Source organism: Dipodomys merriami, unplaced genomic scaffold (assembly GCF_024711535.1).
Source record: "Dipodomys merriami isolate MVZ:Mamm:240054 unplaced genomic scaffold, mDipMer1.0.p SCAF_10, whole genome shotgun sequence".
Taxonomy (NCBI): domain Eukaryota; kingdom Metazoa; phylum Chordata; class Mammalia; order Rodentia; family Heteromyidae; genus Dipodomys; species Dipodomys merriami.
Genome location: NW_027202271.1, coordinates 29922368 through 29944708, shown reverse-complemented (window position 1 = coordinate 29944708; position 22341 = coordinate 29922368). Strand labels below are relative to the sequence as shown.

At 40.3% G+C, this 22341-nt stretch overlaps 2 protein-coding genes across 3 annotated transcripts; one reads left to right on the top strand and one right to left on the bottom strand.

Moving 5' to 3' along the window:
• Positions 1-13: 13 nt before the first annotated feature.
• Positions 14-19974, top strand: Lrrc10 (leucine rich repeat containing 10). 2 transcript variants are annotated; one of them, XM_069988451.1, is made up of 2 exons: positions 14-1836; positions 19901-19974. In XM_069988451.1, the coding sequence occupies exon 1, from the start codon at positions 68-70 to the stop codon at positions 905-907; it is 840 nt and encodes a 279-aa protein (XP_069844552.1). In that variant the 5' UTR covers positions 14-67; the 3' UTR covers positions 908-1836; positions 19901-19974. The 2 variants fall into 2 exon arrangements, with proteins under 2 accessions (XP_069844552.1, XP_069844559.1); XM_069988458.1 differs by lacking the exon at positions 19901-19974 and adding an exon at positions 11124-11141.
• Cct2 (chaperonin containing TCP1 subunit 2) lies at positions 4884-20992 on the bottom strand. Its single transcript, XM_069988449.1, has 16 exons — positions 20889-20992; positions 20095-20169; positions 19936-20001; positions 19289-19400; positions 18697-18773; positions 18489-18601; positions 17424-17626; positions 15035-15135; positions 13906-14033; positions 13275-13378; positions 9596-9715; positions 9087-9215; positions 8784-8887; positions 7897-7996; positions 6512-6653; positions 4884-5151 (listed from the first exon to the last, which is right to left on the bottom strand). The coding sequence occupies exons 1-16, from the start codon at positions 20889-20891 to the stop codon at positions 5121-5123; spliced, it is 1608 nt and encodes a 535-aa protein (XP_069844550.1). The 5' UTR covers positions 20892-20992; the 3' UTR covers positions 4884-5120.
• Between the last annotated feature and the right edge of the window lie 1349 nt (positions 20993-22341).

Below are 22341 nucleotides of genomic sequence, written 5' to 3'. Positions count from 1 at the left end.
GTGAGCAGAACCAGGTCTACTCTCAGGGTGAATCCGTGGATAGGGGCCACCAAGCAGCTAGCTCTATATGGGAAACACCATCAAAGCCCTCGTGGCCTTCATCCCCGCTGACCGCTGCCAGAACTACGTGGTTGGAGACCTCCGGGAAATGCCACTGGACAAGATGGTGGATCTCAGTGGAAGCCAGTTACGTCGCTTCCCTGTGCATGTGTGCGCTTTCACGGAGCTGGTCAAGCTCTACCTGAGCGACAACCACCTCAACAGCCTCCCTCCAGAGCTGGGACAGCTACAGAACCTGCAGATCCTGGCTTTGGATTTCAACAACTTTAAGGCTCTGCCCCAGGTGGTGTGTACCTTGAAACAGCTCTGCATCCTCTACCTGGGCAACAATAAGCTCTGCGACCTCCCAGATGAGCTTAGCCTGCTCCAGAATCTCCAAACCCTGTGGATCGAGGCCAACTGTCTGACCCACCTGCCAAATGTGGTGTGTGAGCTGAGCCTCCTTAAGACCCTGCATGCAGGTTCCAATGCCCTGCGTCTGTTGCCAGGCCAACTCAGGCGTCTCCGTGAGTTGAGGACCATCTGGCTGTCAGGCAACCTGCTGAGTGACTTCCCCCCTGTGCTGCTTCACATGCCCTACCTGGAAGTCATCGATGTGGACCGGAACAGCATCCGTTACTTTCCCAGCCTGGCCCACTTGTCAAATCTGAAGCTGGTCATTTATGATCACAATCCTTGCCGGAATGCACCAAAGGTGGCCAAAGGTGTGCGGCGAGTGGGAAGATGGGCAGAAGAGACACCAGAGCCTGATCCCAGAAAAGCCAGGCGCTATGCACTAGCCATGGAAGGAAATGAGGAGCCACAGGCATCTGCCTCCACTCCACGGCTTCTCCCTACAAGCTCTTGAATAGCATCAGTTGTAGGTCAATGCTGAAGCCACAACTCCAGCATGTTCGGAAGACCTCTCCTGTACTGGAAGGGATCGTTCTGGGTCATTTGAGGGACTGATAAAGAGGTCAAATGTCATATAGAAATACAGGACTTTAGTGTTTCTTCTAAAGGGAAATGCTACCAGTGGTCTAGCAACCCAGAGTGGCTAGAACTATAAACAGCCTCTAGAAGCAATTATTTTCAACACTGAAGAGCAAGACACTTTGGCCTCCTCTACACTCCAGAAATAGCTGGTCATGAGCTCGTGAGCTCCTCAAATAAGGTATTTGTTAAAGAATCCATTAAATGTTCTGTTGGCCAGTTGCTTTGTGACAGACATTTTCTTAGCTATGAACTACTACCAACAGTACTGACTGATATACTAAGTCATGTCATTGAAAAGGACAATTTTACCTAGTTAATCAGATCCATAGAAAACTATGGGAAAAAAAAACTACTGCAAAATTATTGCAAAGGCTCAACATGAAACTTTCCCCAGCAGTTTACAGCCACTGCTGAAAAGACCCCCAAGGGGTAGAGAATGACTTTTGGTAGAGTGCCACATTAAACTTAACAGTGGTTCATTTTTGCCAAAAAAGGTTTCCCCAAGTCTACTCCCGGTTTTCTGTCAATGATAGTCTTAGAAGATTTGTGGAAAGTGGAGCCTCTCTTCCTTCTGCAATGCAGCCTTGTGATTGCTGGCTACCTCCCAGAGCAGACACCTTCTGCTTATTCACGCTAATGAACCAGAACTGAATGGAATCTCTGTAGTTGGGAGGAAAACCACATATTCAGAATCATACTAGGTTAAAGAAGTAGGTGAGAAATCTGTTCACTTGAAGCAAGCACTTTGGAATTTGAAGGTTGTAAAGGTCTATGGGAAATTTGCCTTTTTAGATTCTATAGGTAAGCTTTTATTCAATATGATTTTTGTGTGTAAGAGTCTTTGAACAACCAGTATGAGTTTAGATATATTCACCATTATTTTTTAAGGTATGCAAATTGTGACCTTCCCACAAAAATATGCAAGCTTTAAAGAAACTGCTGTCAATGGGTGACTTAATAATCTTTTCATAAAATGACAAGTGTTCTTAACTAAAACCATACTGACCTTAAAGAAGTGTTTTTCCCATAAAAACCATCTTATCAAAGTTTGGTTCCAAAACTTTGGCTGGGGGGAAGGCGGGCAGTGGGACTCAAGTAGGTACAACACATGTCTTGGAAGTACAAGGCCCTTAGTTCAAATCCCAGTACTGTCTCACACACACACACACACAAAATAACAAAGCAGACTAATTTCATGTGTTTTCTTATCAGAGGTTTCTTGGTATCCCATAATTCCTCCCCATTACCACTCATGTGTAGAGCATGTACAATCCATTGATTAGGCTGCCAAAAGGCTCATTTAATCACTAAACGTAGTAAGTTTATATTTGTATGTTTATATAGCAGCTAAGATTAGTCTATTTTCATATTGCTAATGATTGAAACCAATAGGACTTATAGTGTATTTTCATATTGAATTGCTAATGACTGAAATCAAGTTCTTGCCAGCAAGATACAGGTGGACCCACTGTAACAATGAGATGTACAAAACACCATGTTGAAAATGAACTTTACAACTTCGGCAGGGGTGGAGGGGTGTAGTTGTGGAGGTGGGAAGGGATGGTATGGGGAAAACAAAGGAGGCAACAATGCTCAATAGGAAATGTACTCGTTACCTTGCTCATGTAACTGTAACCCCTCTGTACAGCATTTTTACACTAAAAAATGTACAACAACAAAAAAACTTCATCCTAAAACCATTATAAGATTTCACTTACCTCTGAAGTTTTAAACGTTTTAAAAATATCCATGGACTTGGGAGTCTTTCTACACCTAAATTCAACATTATCTGTAAGAGTTTCCTTCAAAGGCTATGAAGGAAAAAAGGAAAAACAGTTGGACTGCAGGTGTATCTCAGTGGCTAAGAGCACTTGCCTAGTATGCCAAGTGCCTTTGGTTCAAATCCCAGCACTACAAAGAGTAATAGGGGAAGGGTAAAAGACATCATACACAAAAATTAAGCTCCCACATTTCTCTTTTTAGGCTGAAGTTTTACTTGATGGTTCTAAACTTTTTTCCTTGGTGCTGGTAAGTAGGGCTTGAGCGCTAAGCCTGAGTTCTGTCCCTTACTTAGCTTTTTCATTCAAGGCTGGTGCTCTACCACTTAAAGCCACAGCTCAACTTCCAGCTCATTGGCCATTAATTGGAGATAAGTCTTACATTTTTCTGCCAGGACTGGCTTCAAACTGCAATCCTCAGATCTCAGCCTCCAGTGTAGACAGGATTACAGGACAAACATACCCACCTCTCCACTGAAAGCTCTCAAGGTTTTGCCATGTCCTGTTCATCTGCTTTACCTATTTCAACAGTTTCAATTTGCAACTTCTCGATCAAATGAGAAGTTTGACAAAGCACTTCCACACAGCAGATGCTACTGCTATATTAATGTTGTTAAAAGTAAAATATCAATGTTGCTGAAACAATTCTCTTGATAAATCATGAAACATTTCTCTTAAGTGAACACTGGAAGATATAAACCAGTTTCACAATGAATACCAAGTTTTTCCATTTAAAAAAACTTTACATAACAAAACACTGACAAACTTACATACACTGATAGATCAGTGCAAATCCTTGAAAACAGAACATCCCTTCAGACTCATTAAAAACTTATAAGCTCTTGAAGCATTCTGTAAGATGCAGATGCATGGATAACTTGCAAATCTTGTCACACTTAACACAAATTCAGTATATATCCATTTTTATTTTCTAACCGATTTACATTAAGAAAAAAAAAAACAACCAAGACCTTAAACTGGGCACTGATGGCTCACACCTGTAATCCTAGCTCCTTAGAATGAGGACTGAGGATAGCAGTTCAAAGCCAGCCTAGGCAGAAAAGTCCCCATGAGACTCCTACCTCCAATTAACCATCATTTTTCCAATGTAAAGTAACTTTAATTTTGTAAAACTCTATCAATACTACAGTAATTTCACTACACAAAACTAAATGGAGGCTGGGAATGTGGCTTAGTGGTAGAGTGAGTGCTTGCTTTAGCATGCATGAAGCCATGGGTTCAATTTCTCAGTACTATATAAACAGAAAAGGCTGGAAGTGGTGCTGTGGCTCAAGTGGTAGGGTGCTAGCCTTGAGCAAAAGAAGCCAAAGGACAGTGCCCAGGCAGAATTCAGGCCCCAGGACTGGCAAAAAAAAAAAAAAAGAAGAAGAAACAGGCACCCCTGGCTACTCTGGCTGAGATCTAGAAATCTCAATTCAAAGCCAGCTGGTGCAGCAAAGCCTACACAGACTTTGTTTTGTTTTTGGTTGGTCATGGGGCTTGAACTCTGGGTTTGGGTGCTGTTCCTCAGCTCTTCAGCTCAAGGCGAGCTCTCTACCAGTTGAGCCACAGCACCACTTCCAGTTTTCTAGTGGTTTATTGAAGAGTCTTATGGACTTTCCTGCAGGCTGGCTTTGAACCGTGATCCTCAGAACTCAGCCTCCTGAGTAGCTAGAACCACAGACTTTTATCGCCAATAACTACCAGAAAGCTGGAAATGGAGTTGTGGTTCAAGTAGTAGAGCATATCCATGAGCAAAAAAGCCTGTCAGGGTCAGTAGCCTGTGCACACCCGTGCACACACACACACACACACACACACACTCACTAAATGAATAGTAAAGCTATGCATGATTGAGTACATATATATATGGCCCAGCAACAAAACTAAAAGATTAATGTATGGTGTACTTAAAACATCTGACTTGGGATAATGTCAGTCAAGATAATTATTTTGTAAAGATATAAAAGTCAATCAGGACTTTATATTAAAAAAGGACTTTATATTAAAAAATATAATCCTTCATTCCCACTAATAAATCAAGCAAAGATACACACAGATCAATAAAGGTAAGAACTAAGTAATCATTCAAATTTTTATTTTAGTGAACAGTTAAGAGAAAGTTTAAATCAACCAACTTGAATGGAAAATGAAATAGCAAATAAATTAGACCCATGTTAAAACAGAAGGTCAGCTAAATGTCCAAACTTATGGGTTCATATTCCACAGTCTTCTATAAGAGGTTGAAGTCTTTTAAACATAAGATTACCATGAACTGGTCCAGAGTTCAACAGCAAATGGGAATGCTTAACAGGGGTGATGATCTGGGACACGTTTCCTATAAGGAAAAGGTACACATTTATAAAAAGTAGCCACATTTTAAAATATAAAAAGTATTTTAACCAAAGTTGTTTTTTTTTTTAAACACTATATACAACCCCAAAAGTTTTGTTACAACCATCTGGAATGTGAAAGCCTGTAGATATTTAGTACTCAACTTTTCATCCAAATAACTTAATAACAAAGGCCCACACCCCAGAAAATGGCTAATCCTTAAAGGGTCTCAACCATGTAGCCCAGCCTGGACTCACTCGTGACTCTACTGCCTTAGTTTCTCAAGTGCTGGGATTTTAGATGTACAACATCACATGTGGCTTAATTCTTATAGCTACTTTAAACCAGAAGCTATAAACAAGACACTAGATATTGTAGATAACAAATCAGGATCAAAATAACTGTTATGGAAAGTTGGTGGTTATGAGTAGGAAAATTAACTTTAGTATGCTAATAATAATCCGTCACATCTTTTGTCTCTGGTGACCACTCAATGTGAGGGAACACGAATGTGTTTTGGAAGAGGAAGGCAAGGGCACTAGAGCAATTTCAAACTTTAACACTTCCAACTCTTGAGAAGAGGGTTTGAAAAATAATTCAGCAGTGTAAAAAGTATGGGAAGACTGAATTAGACTACTCATTTTAAAAATATACTTAAAAAGCCATGTAAGGTATCATTTTGTAAATATTTGACACACTTCAAAAGTGGCTGAGCTCACTCGACGAAGATTCCTGAGGACAGGTATGTCCCTTCCTCGCTCATTCTGCCTCTGCTCCCAGGATGCCACGAGGTGAGCAGCTTTACTTTGCCACACCTTACTGCGAAATTCTACTGCCTCATCTCACTGAAACAGGAACCTCTGAAATAAGCCAAAATGAGTCCTTCCTTTCCTAAAGTTCTTTCAGTGAAAGACCAACTATATAACACACTTCATTTTTTGGGTGGGGGGGAGGGTTATGAATGAATTTTTCATATAAATGAACTCTTACAGAAACTTAAGAAAAGCTGAATGAAATTTTAAAGGAATTTAACATACCATGGAAATGTATCCTGGAAAGAAAATTGCACAGATTCACCTTTGTAAAAAGACATACACAGCCTGCTGCATCAGCCCAACCCCCTGGTATCTGAGCTTTCTAAGTGTGGCTCTTCTTGTACCTTTTCACTTCATAAAGCTACATTGGCTACCCAAGCATCTTCCTCCTTAAGCTTTTGTATAAAGTTTAAGAATTCTAACTACATATTTTTAAGTAACTAAGCATGACTTAGGACTCTATGTTCCATTAATTACAATTATTAAAGAGAGCTCCCAAGTTCTTGCCTTGATGATGGTACTGATGACAATACTTTAATGCTTTATTACCTTGGTGCTGCTTTGATAATGTTATCCACACGGAGAATCACCTCTGCTGCCTCGGCTGCACTCAAGAGAACTTGTCGCTTTACTTGAAAACTTTCTGTTATACCCAGTGCTGCCATATCTCCAATGGTACCTTCATTCATATCTGAAAAAATATTTACTGAGTAAGTCCCAAAGAGTCAAAAAATCTTGAATAGTTTATAGCCAAATCAAATTTGGCTCTTTTTCAAAAGATGACAATGCCTAACTACTTGACTTAGCAGATCACCTTAAAAAGATGTTCAAGGAAAGCCTGCATTAACACAGGGAAACATGATCCAATGAAAAATTACACAGAACACTCCCTCACATACTAATCTTTTACCTTTTTAAAAAATATATAAAGGTATTATGGAAAATTTGCTTAGCACTATGAAAAATTGAGAATGTAGAGGTAGTTTACTTAATTTTCCCACTTTATCTTCTAACATACAATTAATTGGTTCTGTCCTGAGTGACTGGATTATTTATCCTGGTACTGATGTGCCTATAATGTCTACAATGTCTACATAGCTTTTCAGGTGTGTGTGTATGTACATGCATGCACACCAGTCCTGGGGCTTGATCTCAGTACGTGGGTATTATCCCTGAGCTTCTTTTGCTAAGGAAACTAGTATTCTACCACTTGATCCACAGCTCCACTTCTGGCGATTTTTTTTTTTTTAGTTTACTGGAGATAGGAATCTCATGGACTTTCCTGCTTAGGCTGGGTTTGATCTTCAGATCCTCAGATCTCAGTCTCCTGAGTAGCTAGGATTACAGGCATTGAGACATAGCTTGAGAAAAAAAAAGTATCTGTCTTATTAGCCACTTTTATTTATGTATTAGATATCTGTACCAAGAATGTCTCAAAATGTTAACATTATTTTAAAGTGTCCTTCCCCCACCCCTACCTTCACCCCCTTTCCCACTACTGGGGCTTGAACTCAGGGCCAAGGCACTGTCCCTAAACTTTTCATTCTAGGCTGACATCTACCACTTGAGCCACATATCTTGGCAGAAAGAGTCTGATGGACTTTCCTGCTCCAACTGGCTCTGAACCACAAACCAGATTTCAGCCTCCTAAGCTACAAGCCTGAGTCCCCCAAGCCAGCTTGAATTCAAGTGCTCTTGAGCCCCACTTCTAGCCCTCACTGATTACATTTTAAGAAATATAGAACACTAAAATTTTGCATACAAACATTATTTTATGCCACTTACCAAACTAGTTACAAATCTAACATTTTAAGGCAATGCTAAAATGAGAAGTTAAAATATTTTCCCACATACACAATAGTTATACAACAAGAAACTTCTACTCTACCCCATAGTTACTTTTAACTGCTACAAAATTCCACTTGATTTCTTACCCAGCCCAGAAGTTATTTTGCCTTCACTGTGAGCAGCTCGGAGCTGTGCCACCAGATCTGCACTATCATAGCCTGCGTTGTCAGCAATGATGGTTGGTAACTATAAAATGAAGATGACAAATAATTCATCTACTCCGCAGTCAGACCATTAATTTATTCCTATTTAGTAGAAAGGTATGGTTTTAAAAATTATACACTTGGAAACCATATAAAAGTTGCCCCCAACCCCCACCTTTTGAGATAAGAGTTTTCTTCCCTCTGTGTACAGGCTACTGTGAAACTCAAGACCCTCCAGTGTCAGTCTCCCCAGCGCTGGGATTATAGGTTTACTGAGCTTCTATGTTTTCTAGGCTGGCACTCTACCATTTTTTTTCTGGTTATTTTTGGAGGCAGAATAGCAAACTTTTCTATCTGGGCTGGCCTCAAACCCTGATATTCTATATCTCAGCCTCCTGAGTAGTTAGGATTGCAGAAATGAGCCACTGGCACTTGGCTTGCTTCTTATTTATTCACTGCTCATGAACCAATCTTTAGAATCTGTACATTTTTTTTTTGTGGGGGAAGGGGAGGTCTGGTTGTGGGGCCTGAACTCTGGGCCTAGGCACTATCCCTCAGCTCTTCATCTCAAGGCTAGTGCTCTACCACTTGAGCCACAGGACCACTTCCGGCTTTTTTCTTTTTGCTTATGTGGTGCTGAGGAATTGAACCCAGGGCTTCATGCATGCAAGGCAAGCACTCTACCACTAAGCCACCTTCCCAGCTAGAATCTGTACATTTTTTTAAAGTAAAGAAAATGACTATTTCTTGCCCAGGATGGAGAAACACATTCATATCAAAACCATCTATATACATAAAATTTGAGTTTAGATCTATTTTTAATAGTTTACCATTCTTAGAGCTTTGGCATAAGATTCCATTGCAACAGCTTCTTTGCCTGGTGTTTTACTGGCAAGTTGTGTCACAGCATGAGCCATCACCATCTCAGAACAGCCTACAAAGTAAAATTCCAATAAAATAGTTATATGCTTAAGTTGTCTCTAGGATACCAAATAGCTGATTCTCTAATAAGGTATGTCAAGCATTTTTTAATAAAGTGCAAGGGCAATAAAATTTCTTCAAGAATCAATAAAATCATTTGTTATACTGCCCTCTTAAGTAGTAAAGTTGTTTAATATTTTCCAAATGCTTACCTCCACCATAAACTGTCCTAGGATCCTTCACGGTTTGGGCAAGAACACAAAGAGCATCATGCAAAGATCTTTCGGCTTCATCTAAAATTTGTTGAGTGGCACCACGTAAAACAATGGTACAAGCCTCACCTAAAGTGAAAACATATTGTTATTACCAAGTCAAAAAACACATTTTAGTTTTCCTTCCATTATCTCTGTAGGTGATAACTGTATTTACTGAGTTTTCAAAGTTGATATGTCTACTACTTACTTGCATTTTCCTTCCTACTAATCCTTGTTCATAATCATCCTACGTTATTTAGGAAAAAAAAAAAAAATCCCTGTATGCTGGGTGTGCCCTCTTCACATAGGCACAGCCAATATAAAGTTGACTTTAAGAGACTGAAACAAAACTTGGATTGAGCCAAGAGTTAAAGACTAATATTTTGGTACTACAGTAACTTTTCCTCTTCTACTTTAATAAAGCCCAATAAACACTTAAAACTAGTATCTACATAGTAAGCACTCACCAAGTGCAACCCCAGAAAAGTGAATAAGTTTATCTTCTCCAATCATAACTTCTTCAATAAGTTTACAACTTCCAAGCTTTACCAATTCTGGGTGATCAAAGGTAGATGCAATTTCACCACCTATGAACATTAAATATTAAAATGCATGACAGGCTTAAATTTATTTTGCAATATGCAGTAACACATTTTAAATATCAATTCCCTAGTATATGCCAGACACACTAAGTATTTCATGTAGAATTTTAAAATCTTTACAACAACCGTAATGAGACAGGCTCATTTACATATGGCTTAAGAAAATGTAAAGGTTTACAGTTACTTATCTAAAGTTATATAAGTAGTATAAATTGAAGCTGAAATTCACATCCCAGTACTCTGGGCTTTAGCAGGTCTGTACATACACTGTATAGTACTACAAAAGTTAAACTGAGACTTACATAAACATTCACCTTTATGTTTTCTTCTGAATATAGAAGGATAGGTTCTTTGCGATGTCTCAATACACAGTCCAGGATAGCCTGGAACTCACAATCCTCTTGCCTCATATAGGTATGAGCTACCACACTCAGCTACAAGATGAAAGTTTTATTATACAATTTCCTACACGGAACATGAAAAGAGCTGTGCACTGGTGGCTAATGCCTGTGACTCTTGCTACTCAGGAAGCTGAGATCTGAAGCACTAGATACCTAATTCTCACAACAGCTGAAATGTCAAAAAGCCCAAGTTGTGATGAAAATGGAGAGAAATACTGAGAATTTCCCAGAGCACTTAATGAGGTTATCAAAATCATTCTAGTTACAATCAAAATGAATATTTAGGTCAGAGGAAAACTATGCTTCTTGTTACTAAAATGACTCATGAATCATTCTGGAGTAAGACCACATCTAATCCACAAATGTTTATAGTAACCCTTCAATTTATTTCAATACTTAGCAACATTTCTACACTAAATACAAGTGACCTCTCATCTCAAAACTGAGGTCTTGGGCTGGGAAGGTAGCTCAGTGGTAGAGCACTTGCCTTGCATGCATGAAGCCCTGGATTCAATTCCTCAGCACCAGATAAGCAGAAAGAAAAAAGCCGGAAGTGGTCCTGTGGCTCAAGTGGTAGAGCACTAGCCTTGAGCTGAAGAGCTGAGGGACAGCGCCCAAGCCCAGAGTTCAGGTCCCATGACTGGACCCAAAAAACAAACAAACAAACAAAAAAAAAAACTGAGGTCTTCTTAACCCTCAATCCTAGGTTCCATACCAATTTTCCAACTTACTCTTTTCAAGGATCTCAATGAAATTCAGATGATAAAGATTGTTAAATTTAGCTTTGGGTTAGAGATTATACCACAACCATTATAATAGAACATAGAGGCAAAAAGACATTTCCAGTTTGTAAATAGTTATCCATGTGACAAAACTGGGAATATGTTATTCATAGCTCTACTGAAGGATACTGTTATATGTAAATTTTCATTAGACCTTTTTAGGTTGCTTCACTTATTTCAGCATTACTTTTTTTTTTTTTTGCCGGTCAGAGGGCCAGAACTCTGGGCCTGGATGCTGTCCCTCAGCTCTTCAGCTCAAGGCTAGCGCTCTACTACTTGAGCCATAGCACCACTTCCAGCTTTTTCTGCTTATGTGGTGCTGAGGAATGGAACCCAGGGCCTCATACATGCAAGGCAAGTACTCTACCATTGAGCCACCTTCCCAGCCCTCAACATTACTTTTACAAGTTTAAAGATTAACATTGTCAAGCACAGGTCTATTTACATCTGTAATCCAAGTTACCTGGGTCAAGGGGGCTGTGGATCAATGCTAGCCCTAGCAGAAAATTTTCCAAGAACCCTTCTTAAACCATAAGCTGGTCAAGGTAGTGAATGCCTATCATCCCAGCTTTATATGAGGCTGAGAATGGAAGATAGATGCCATAGGCCAACTATCGGTGGAAAAGTCAAGAATCCATCTCAATGGAAAAAATTTGGCATGGTTGTGTGTATATCATCCCAGACTTGATAGGAAGCCAAAAAGGTGGAACAAGGGCCAGGTGAATACCTGGGCAAGAATCTGTCTCAAAAATAACCACCGTGAAAGGATTGGAGACATGGGTCAGTGAGCACTTGCCTAAGCTAAGTGGGAGGCCAAATTAAAAACCCTAATGCTGCTAAAATAAATAAATAAAAATGAAATAGAAAAATTTACATAAATGATGTTTAAGTACAAGTATTTGAACTCGTTCTTTGGAACATAAATTAGTCAAGTTTGTAAGAATCTTTAACACAGTAAAAAGCAACCTATAGCAATGGCAAACCTGGTTATATAACGGTGACACATGTATGAAGCATCCCTAAACTGAAAACCCAAAATCTTACACGTCCAACATAACACAAGTGGAAAACTGCATATCAAACCTCCTAATGTGGTCACATTCAAAACGCAAGTCACTAAAAATATTGTGTAAAATACCTTCAGACTGTTTAAGGTATATAAGTGAATTTAAAGGATAATGCTTACCACTTAGGTCCAATTCCCAAGTTATCTTATATGTACTATTTATACTGTGATTACAAAAAAAAAAGGAAAACCCAAAACACTTCTGGATCTGAAGCATTTCAGGAAGAGGCAACCTAAAAAATAAGCAACTGCTAGGTGCCACTGCCTCATAGATGTAATCCTACCTACTCAGGAGGCTGATATCTGAGGATCAAGAGTTGAAGCCAGCCCAGGCAGTAAAGTCTGAGAAGTCTTATCTCTCAATAAACTATGCCCCCAAAACCAGAAGTTGGGCTAAAGTTCATACGGTGGAGCGCTAGCCTTGAGCAAAAAAAACTTAGGGGCAGCTATTTAGGAGGCCAGCCTAGGCAGAAAGTTACAGAGACTCCATCTCAACAAAAAAATCTAGTAGGTTGGCATGTGCCTGTCACCCTTCATGGGAAGCCTAAGTGTTAGGTTTTTAAAAAGAGGTAGGTTTATTCAGTAGACCTGCTGGGACCAGGCAAGGTTGGCACTCCACGTGGCTGGGAAAGGCCTGGGAATGAGAGAGCTGGGAAAGAGGAAAGAGAGAGGAAAGAGCTAGAAAAGAACAGAGAGAGCAGAGAGAGCTAGAAAAGAGCAGAGAGAGCAGAGAGCTAGAAAAGAGCAGCGAGAGAGTCTGGGCCTAGGGTAGGCCTTATCTAGGGTATGGGTGGAGAAAGGTGTGGCCACATCAAATTCAGATGTGACCTCAGCAGATGCAGATCTGACCTCTTCCAGGCGTCCCAGTTGCCTAGGTAATGCAGGTACTGGGTGGAGACTTTGCTGTAAGGAGGGTGGAGTCTGCTAGCCATCCAGGAGCAGACCTTACACTAAGTAGAAGGGATTGCAGTTCAGGCTAGTTCAGGCTAAAGTGGCAAAAAAAACAACGACAAAAACCCCCCACAAGATCCTACCTGAAAAAGCAAAAAAGGGCTGGGGATGTGGCTCAAGTGAGTGCCTGCCTGGCAAGTACAAGGCCCTGAGTCCAAACCTCAGTACTGCCCCCTTAAAATAACTAAATCTAAAGGTTTCCAAAAATATAAAAGTTACCAGAATGTTTGTGTATACTCAACTCTTTACAGAGACTTTTTTGTATTCTCAATGACAAATTGCACATAGTAATGTTCAACAACCCGAGTAATTATTTTGTTAGAAGTTAATGCCTTTATTCATACCTGTTACAAGAGCTAGGCGTTCCACACCTGCAAAATCTGCATGCTCAATAGCCATAACACCAGCAGCACCAAAGAGTTGTTCAGGATAATTATAAATTAATTGCCTGCAAATAAAATACATGTAAACCATATGCTCAAAGCAAACCAATTCTAAGTTTAATGAGATATATTAGACTCAGTATCTTCTAAAACCCTGGGTTCGCCGGGCGCTGGTGGCTCACGCCTGTAATCCTAGCTACTCAGGAGGCTGAGATCTGAGGATCGCGGTTCAAAGCCAGCCCGGGAAGGAGAGACGACCGTGAGACTCCTATCTCCAATAAACCACCAGAAAACCGGAAGTGGCGCTGTAGCTCAAGTGGTAGAGCGCTCGCCTTGAGCTGAAGAGCTGAAGGACAGAGCCCAGGCCCAGAGTTCAAGCCCCACGGCCGACCCAAAAAAAAAAAATAATAATAATAAAATAAAATAAAATAAAACCCTGGGTTCAATCTTTATTGCACAAAATGTAAAATTATGTGCCAAGATCACTAAATTAGAAAAATCACTATTAAATGTACATAACTCAATGTCGTTACATAAGTTTTCATAGGAAAACAATCATTTTTTACATTACAAATAGCACAAGCAAACAAACCTGTTAATAAAGCAATTTATGCCATGTTTTAGAATACGTTCAACTTTCTCCTTCATTTTTTCCTTTTCTGCATGTTCTATCTCTGCAACCTTTGCCGTAGAATCAACTCTTACTCGGGAGCCAAAAATCTAAGTCAGAAAAACAAACAACACAGATTTCAATACTCTTAAAAGTTTTATAGCAAAGGACAACCATTCATTTTGTTGTAGCATTACTAAATGATTTCATGTTCTTGACCATATATATGGTAGAGATATGCACACAATGGAGGGAAGCCAGGAGGAGGACATAGAATAAGTGGGAAATGGAACAATATACAACAATGGGGCCCATCAGTTGCACTGGACATAGAAGAAAAAGAACTAAACACAAAGACAGCGATGGGAAAGAAGGAATGAGAGGGAAAGAGCAAACAGCAAAGGAAAGAAATGTGAACATCACCTGACATGGAAAAAATAATTTGTATTGCCAAAGCTCTTAGAATTCACAAACTATAGACCATGATAATGACAACGTACTTGTAAAGGTTAAAATGTGTTTATTTAACTAAGTTATCACTATTCCACAATACTGAAATATGTGAAATTTATGTAATCACCTAATCTCAATTTTTAAAAAAAGTGAGAGAAAGGATGGGTTAGGAGCAATGGGTGACAATGTTGTCAGACACCTTGTATTCATATACTGTTTTGTAGAATGGGAACTTCTTTGTACAACTACTTAAATAAAAAAAAAAATAAAGTTCTATAGCATATTTCAACATTTGTATAAACTCATGTAACCAAAAGGTATATGTACATCCACATATATTAAACATAGGGGGTGGGAAGGTGGCTCAGTGGTAGAGTGCTTGCCTCACATGCATGAGGCCATGGGTTCGATTCCTCAGCACCACATGAACAGAAAAGGCCAGAAGAGGTGGTGTGGCTCAAGTGGTAGAGCACTCGCCTTGAGCTGAAGAGCTGAGGAACAGCGCCCAGATTTCAAGCCCCACAATGGACCAAAAAAAAAAAGAAAGAAAGAAAACAAAAAGACAACACACACACACACATGTTCTAAACTCTTTAGTATGACTTATTCTTAAATTTATAGCAACCAGCAATTACAATTTACATGTGTAGTTATGTACCTTTATCTTGTCAGTATCCATTCCAGTATTTGCGATAAGAATTTTGGCATTTTCAATTCGCTTTGGTTGATTTACTCCAATTTTTTTATCTAACAGAAAGCCTATAATAAACGTTAAGAATATCATTAAATACTTCAAGATTCTGTTAATACATCTTATAAAGTTATGAGTTCTATCAAATTACTAATTCAAAGAATTACTAATTCAATTTACCAAGTCTTTAGAAAAATCTATAAATCAGTCCACCAGAGTGGTCATTAAATTAACTCATGGATTTAAGATACATAAGACAAAATATTACAGCATAGTACAAATAATAGTTGTATTACACAAAGTAAAAGTACTTTGAAACTTTTTGTTTCAGATCTATACTACTGAACTGGGTATATGGCTGATTACATAAAGCTCACTTTATTAGCATAAAGCCGATCAAGAGAAAAAAGCTATGAAGATTCAGACACAAACTATACTGATAAAAACTACTATTTAAAGAATTGCTATTGAAAGAATTGAGGCTGGTGGTAAAATGGAAACACAATGGAGTCAAACATGGTATAAACTATACCCCTGGAAACATGGACAATTATCAACCACATTTATGTACTAAACAAGACTATAATCAGAGATAGAGATGCTAGTTACCAGCCTAACCTGACCTGGTACCAACATAAGTCTAGTAATGCCTGTTATTTCTGGGATTCTTTAAGATATGTAACATTTTTATCACAGCCAAGCACTGGTGGCTCATGCCTATAACCCTAGCCACTCTGGAGGCTGAGATCTGAGCATCACAGAGTTCAAAGTCAGCCTGGCAGAGAGGTCTCCATAAGACTTTTTTTGGTCGGTTATAGGTCTTGAACTCTGGACCTGGGTGCTGTCCCTCAGCTCTTCAGCAAGCACTCTACCACTTGAGCCACAGCGCCACTTCTGGTTTTCTGGCGGTTTACTGGAGATAGCAGTCTCAAGGACTTTCTTGCCCTGGCTGGCTTTGAACTCTGATCCTCAGATCTCCGCCACCTGAGGAGCTAGGATTACAGGTGTGAGCCACCGACACCGGGCTCTGAGACTCTTACTCCAATTAACCATTCAAAAAACTTGAAGTGGAGCTGTGGTTCAAAGTGGTAGAGCCTTGTGCAAAAGGGCTCAAGCATAGCACCCAGGCCTTGAGTTCAAGCCCTACAAACCAATAGAAAAAAATTTATCAAGCCAAGTTTGGATTTTTCTCTGCGGTTTAAAGGTAACTCTAATCATTCACCAGAGCACCATGAGGAGTAAAATTCCTATTACATTAAAACTGCTTGTAGTGTTTTCCTCATTTTAATATTCTTCTCTTACTAGAAATATTATACAGACTTCACATATAAATTTAACCAAGAGTTTTCAGAGTTAATGGTACTTTCTTAGCAAAACCAAGACTCCAAGAACAAGCACAATTTAATCCTTTTTTTCTTTTTCTCCACAATGAAATACCTACAGTGTTATAGGCCATTTTTAGTAAATACAATGTGAAAATTCTGAAGTAGATGTGGTACTACACACCTATGATTCCAAGCACTTAAGATAAAGCAGAAAGATCACAAGCTGAAAGATAGCTTTAATTTAGCAAGACCTGTCTCAACAGAGACAAAAAACAAAACAATGCTTTGGGTTCTTCAAACTATATTATAACACTTAAGACTCATGAGCTTTCAAAACTATATCTTTATACACCATTAACAATATGCAATTACTTGTTTTTAATCGCAATTAATGTTATAATTTTTTCTAAAAAAAAAAAAACCCAAAGCAAAAAACCCTCGGGCTGGGAATGTGGCTTCGTGATAGAGTGCTTGTCTAGCATGCATGAAGCCCTGGGTTCAAGTCCTCAGTACCACATGCACAGAAAAAGCCAGAAGTAGCACTGTGGCTCCAAGTGGTAGAGTGCTAGTCTTGAGCAAAAGAAGCTCAGGGACAGTGCCCAGGCCCTTAGTCCAAGCCATAGAAATTAACAAAATAAATGCCTTCAATATCATACTACATTTGCCTTATTCAGACTTTTCCTTTAGAATACATGTAAACTTGACAAGTACCATTTGAGAAGAGTTGATTTTTTATAAAAGTCAACTACTTTTCTTTTATTAGAGACTGCAAATGATTTCTTCATATAAAATGAAGTCTAGAGATTAAGAAAATGCTAAAATACCACAGAATTAGACGAATCACATTATCACTGTAACAAATGGGTTAAATTGAATGACAAGAACGGTTGCATTATAATTGGTCCTTTTAAAAAAAGTCAGAAAACACTAGTTTTCAGACTCTGTAAGTTTCACTAGTCCATATTAACTAAAAACCATTCCCTCAGCAACCCTCAGATGCTAACAGTTTCCTATGTTTGACAGACACATACCTTCATCTAAATAGGAATCTGCCAGACTCCCTCCTAACTTCTTGATGACGTGAATTGCCTCCAGATTACCAGAACCTTTTAGTCTGAGCACAGCTTCTACAGCTAATTTAGTAAAGTGGTCCTTGTGATGAGTAAGCAGTTTTGAGGATAATGTTGTTGCTGCAATATTCATTAAATCTTGGCGGAATTTCGTTTCATCAGAACTAAATAAATCCAACCAACCAAACAAAAACAATATTATCAAAATATCAACTTAATTTCTCAAATTTATAGCTATTTCTAACCACACAGGTGTATAAAAATTACTACAAAAATATTAACTAAAAGGACAATCTTTCTATCAAACTGGGAGGAGTCAGAGGACAAATATTGTCAAGAACAAAGGAAAAGCCCCAGCAGGAAAGTCCAAGAGACTCTTATCTCCAATAAACCACCAGAAAACAGGAAGTGGTGCTGTGGTTCAAGTGGTAGAGTGCTCACCTTGAGCTGAGGGACAGCGCCCAGGCCCAGAGTTCAAGCCCCACAACCAACCAAAAACAAACAAACAAAAAAAATCAAAGGAAAACAAGCATTTTCATACAGTTACATGTGTACATTGTTCCAGGAAGTCTATTTGGTAATGTATATCACACTCTAGAAACCCTTCTTTGGTAACAAATTTGTCACAACATAAAGTTAAAAACCATCAAAAACATCAATCTCTTCTGGTGTACATGTTATAATCAATTATTTAACTTTCAAAATTAATGTTGCAGACTATCAACACCCAGAAACATACCTGTTACTAAATTAGTTAAAAGACAGACAGGATCATGAGTTAGAGGTAAGTCTGGGCTAGAGACCACCTCAAAAATGGGACAAACCCTCTATACAATGATACTATATATTTTGTTATATATTTAACAATGGAAATGCAAAGTTTCACTTTTAGTGGCTATCTCTGAAGGATCATAAGGAGGTCTTACTGCTGAGGGGACAGTTAGCAGATAAACTGTGCTCTCTAGGTTGAATTTTCAGGGTTTTCTAGGCTGCATTTTCAAAACAGCAGTATTTTGATATACCAACCCATGATCAACTGCAGTGCTCAACAGAGCCTCTCTTGCAGCCTTTGTGGCTTCTCTCCAACCCGCAATGATAGTCTGTGGATGAATCTTTTTTGCAATTAAAGACTCTGCTTCCTATTAACAAAGACATATAAATAAAAGTTACAAAGATTTGATTACTTCTGATACACAAAGCCACGTTAGCAAAAAACTGAGTTGTTTTCTCTCACCCTTAGTAATTCTGCTGCTAAAACAGTAACAGAAGTGGTGCCATCACCAACTTCATCGTCTTGAACTCTTGACATATCTAGAAAAATAAATGAATTAACTCTATTACTCCTTTGTAGTTTACTATATTTATCAACACTACCAATCTAAATCTCACTCATCTATGTTCCTGACAAATTCTCGGGAACTTCTTTTATCTGAAATAAGTCTGAACACTATGACTTAAATACACCCCTGGCAAAGTACATATATTAGAAATGTAATTCCCAATCAATCTCTTTCTCTCACCCATTTGATGGCCATCAGGTATGACACAGAAAAAGGCCCCAACCAGACATCAATCCTCGATATAGTACTTCCCAGTCCCCACAACTGTGAGCCAAATAACCTACCCAATAAATTACCTAGTCTGTATTTCATTATAGAAGCACAAAACAGACTAAGGTAACCACTACAAATGATACCAAACTTCTCAAACTTGTATTTTAATCACGACAATAACCAATTAGAAAGTGATAGGTATTAATTAAAATACAACTACCCAACACAGAAGACAAAACAGAAATTAAAATTAACAGTTATCTTCAGACTCACCAACTAAAACTTTAGCTGCTGGATTGTCAACACCAATGTTTTTTAGAATAGTAGCACCATCATTGGTTACCATAAGAGAGGCATCCCGTCCACTGCTTAAAAGAATTTTGTCCTAAAAGGAACATATTAGTTTCTAAGTATAAGCTGAAGAACAAATGGGTCAGTACATTCAGCAATATAGGTCTGGTAAGTACTCTGGATGGCTATTTAACTACCAAATGTTTTTAATGCATACAGCCCACAAGCAATCCTTCATGTCTACTTCTAGAAAACAAAGAGCTGTTAACTAGGCTTGTTTCAGCAGTGTAACAGAGAAAACTATGAAAACAAATTACCCATCAAGATTATCAGCACAGTACTATTCCTCAGTAGATCTACAGGCAGCACAGCCACTTACACTGAAAGGAATTTAAGAGCCAACCACAGAATAAGTAACAAAAAGATGTATATGGGGATGGTAACATTTGTTTGCCAATGGAAAGGGACATGTGACTGAGGATGGTGACTCAGGACTTTATCTTTCACCAAGAAAAGCATTCATCTTACTTGAAAAGTTATCAGGGTTTTAAAAACTAATATTAAAACTTTCTTTGTGCCTGCCCCCCACCACAGGAAAAAAAACACAAAAAAATTGCTCATCTTCTTACCATGCCCTTGGGTCCCAAAGTGCTCTTTACCAAGTCTCCAATGGCGATGGCACCAATAAAAGAAGACTGGAAGGAAAATAGAAAAGATCACCAAGATTTTATAGAGAAAAAAAAAAAGTACAATTTTATCTTTAAAAGAATGTGGGACAAGAGGCTTACCAGACGAGCTGTCTCTGCCCTCTCTTCATCAGCTCCAGCCTTGAAGATGTTAACAGGTGCAAGGGAAAGGGATGCCTAAAAAGATGAAGAAATATTCCATCTGAGTAACAATCCTTCTTAACACATATAATCAGACACCTCCCACTAGACGCACAAGGAGATATCTAAGAGAAAACTTACAACATAGTAATTTCAGACAAACGAGGAGTCCACCACTGGAGCAGGTCAAATCTACTTTAACAGAAGGGCCCTTCCCAGAAGGGCACCAGGAATGAAATCACACATAAGAGACTGGCTACACTCAAGACGAGGTTAAACCAATGACGATGCACACAGAGAGAGAGAGATGGAGAGCGAGCTCCGCCGCTCCCCCGCGACCGCCGGACCAGCGGCCCTCCATCTTCTAGCCCCGGGCCGCTCGGACCCCGCCCTCCACGCTCCGCCCCGAAGGGAAGGCGGGGCTGGTCGAGCCCTAGAAATTTCTCCGCTTTTCGGGAGGCCCAGACTCGGAGAATCGGAAGACGCCTGAGCTTTGCAGGCCACAACAGAAAGAACCGTTGTCTCCTGAGTCCTCTCCTCCTCCAGGCCCGCCTGCTGGGGCGCCGCCCGGCGGGCCGCAGCCAGGCTTCAGGCCGCGGCGCGCGCCATGTGCGGCGGGCTCCGGGCACAGGCCCAGGGAGTCTGCGACACGGAGACCACACGGGGAGCAGCGGGGCGGCTGGGCACCGGAGGGACGACCGGGCCCAGGAGGACTGGGGTGGGAAAGGAGAGAGAGGGAGAGAGGACAGGCTCACCATGGTTCTGAAGAGATCGGCGCACAACCTTCTCCCTCACACCTCACGCCCGGCAGGCAGCAGGAGGGGAAAAAAGAGGAGGGCGGAAGTGACGACGCACGCTCTATGCAGGGGGCGGGGCCGAGCCTGCACGGCGCTCCAGCCCGCCACTGCCAGCGGAGGTACCAGTTTGATCCAAAGGTCTGTGGGGCGGAAGTGCAGCTCTTTACACCGGAGGAGGCGGGCCCTTGGCTCGCGCTCCGCCCCAGCAGCGGAAACGGCTGTGGGAGGGGAGGGGTGGGGGGGAGTGGGAGGAGGGGTGCTGCGCGGCGCCCGGGGTGTAGAACCCGTGAAGAACAAAGAGACTTGGGAGCCGCCGGGGCTGCCCCAGCGTCGGGGCTGCTGATCTTGTAGAAAATAATAACTAGTGCGTCACGGACGGATTGGCGTCTGGAGGGTTTCTCCCGCCCGACCCGGTGATCCCCCAGCTTCACCTGTGATTTCCGTTCTTGGCGAAGAGATCATTTCTTTTCAGGAAATGTATTTGACAGGCATTTGGGTCGTGAGAGGCCAAGGCTACTAATAATACTGAAAAACAGCCGTGTGGGGCTTGTTTCTATCTGTGAACAAGTGAGATACCAGGAGAAATCCCATCCCGTGGGCTGGAGGTTGGGGTGAAGATACAGGCCTGTGGGCCGGGGCCCGGATCTGCCATCTTGCCTCCGACGATGGGACTCCAATGTGCCCTTCCTCCATGAGATCCGGTCTAATTATATAGCCCAGGCTAGCGTTGAACTTGAGATCTCCTCAGTCTCCCGAGAGTTGGGAAGTGACAGCTTCGAATTACCGCCAAGTAGCAGCACCATACAGGACGCTCCACTGCAGTGTTTGACTCTTCTTCCTTCACTTCTTCCGTTGGTGCTTCTCCAGAATAAAAGTTTCTGGAACCAGGCTGCATGGGTTTGAACGTCAGTTTTTTTAAAAAAAAATACGAGTGTTGTGCTCTTGAATAGATTTCGTGAGCTCTTTGAACCAATTCATTGAGAGCTGCTTCAGAGTGACCAATTATCTGAATTTATCAAATTTACCAAAAACCTATCTCATAGCTCTTTATAAATTGTACAGCAATTTGTATTAAGTGCGTTTGTTTCAAGGTCTAAGGTGCTGGTGAGAGGTGGGAGTCAATGTTCCAGTAGACTCTCCTTGCTCATTTCCCCTCCTCTTTGCCCCTAAGTTTTTATTTCTGTTAAGGAGTCTTTGTGACCCTTTGATACCCTTTTTCTGTGTTTATTGGCCTGGGTCAGTTGGCTTTTTGGTCAGTTTCTAGTTACATCACCTCTGTGCCTCAATTTCCTATGTAAAACGGAGATAATATCTCACAAAACCATAAGTCAAAGGGAATTGCTTAGAACAGTGCCCTGAACTACAGTAAGCCCTCCATTCAGGCTATCATTCCAAAAAGCTTTTTTAAACA

Excerpts from the sequence above, each read along its gene's own strand:
- Cct2 (XM_069988449.1), bottom strand. Across the intron at positions 15,136-17,423 it reads AGATTCCTATTTAGATGAAG|GCTTTCTGTTAGATAAAAAA; the intron begins GTATGTGTCTGT and ends CGTTTATTATAG. Across the intron at positions 13,379-13,905 it reads ATAAATTGCTTTATTAACAG|GCAATTAATTTATAATTATC; the intron begins GTTTGTTTGCTT and ends TTTTATTTGCAG.
- Lrrc10 (XM_069988451.1), top strand. The coding sequence starts at position 68 with ATGGGAAACACCATCAAAGCCCTCGTGGCCTTCATCCCCGCTGACCGC.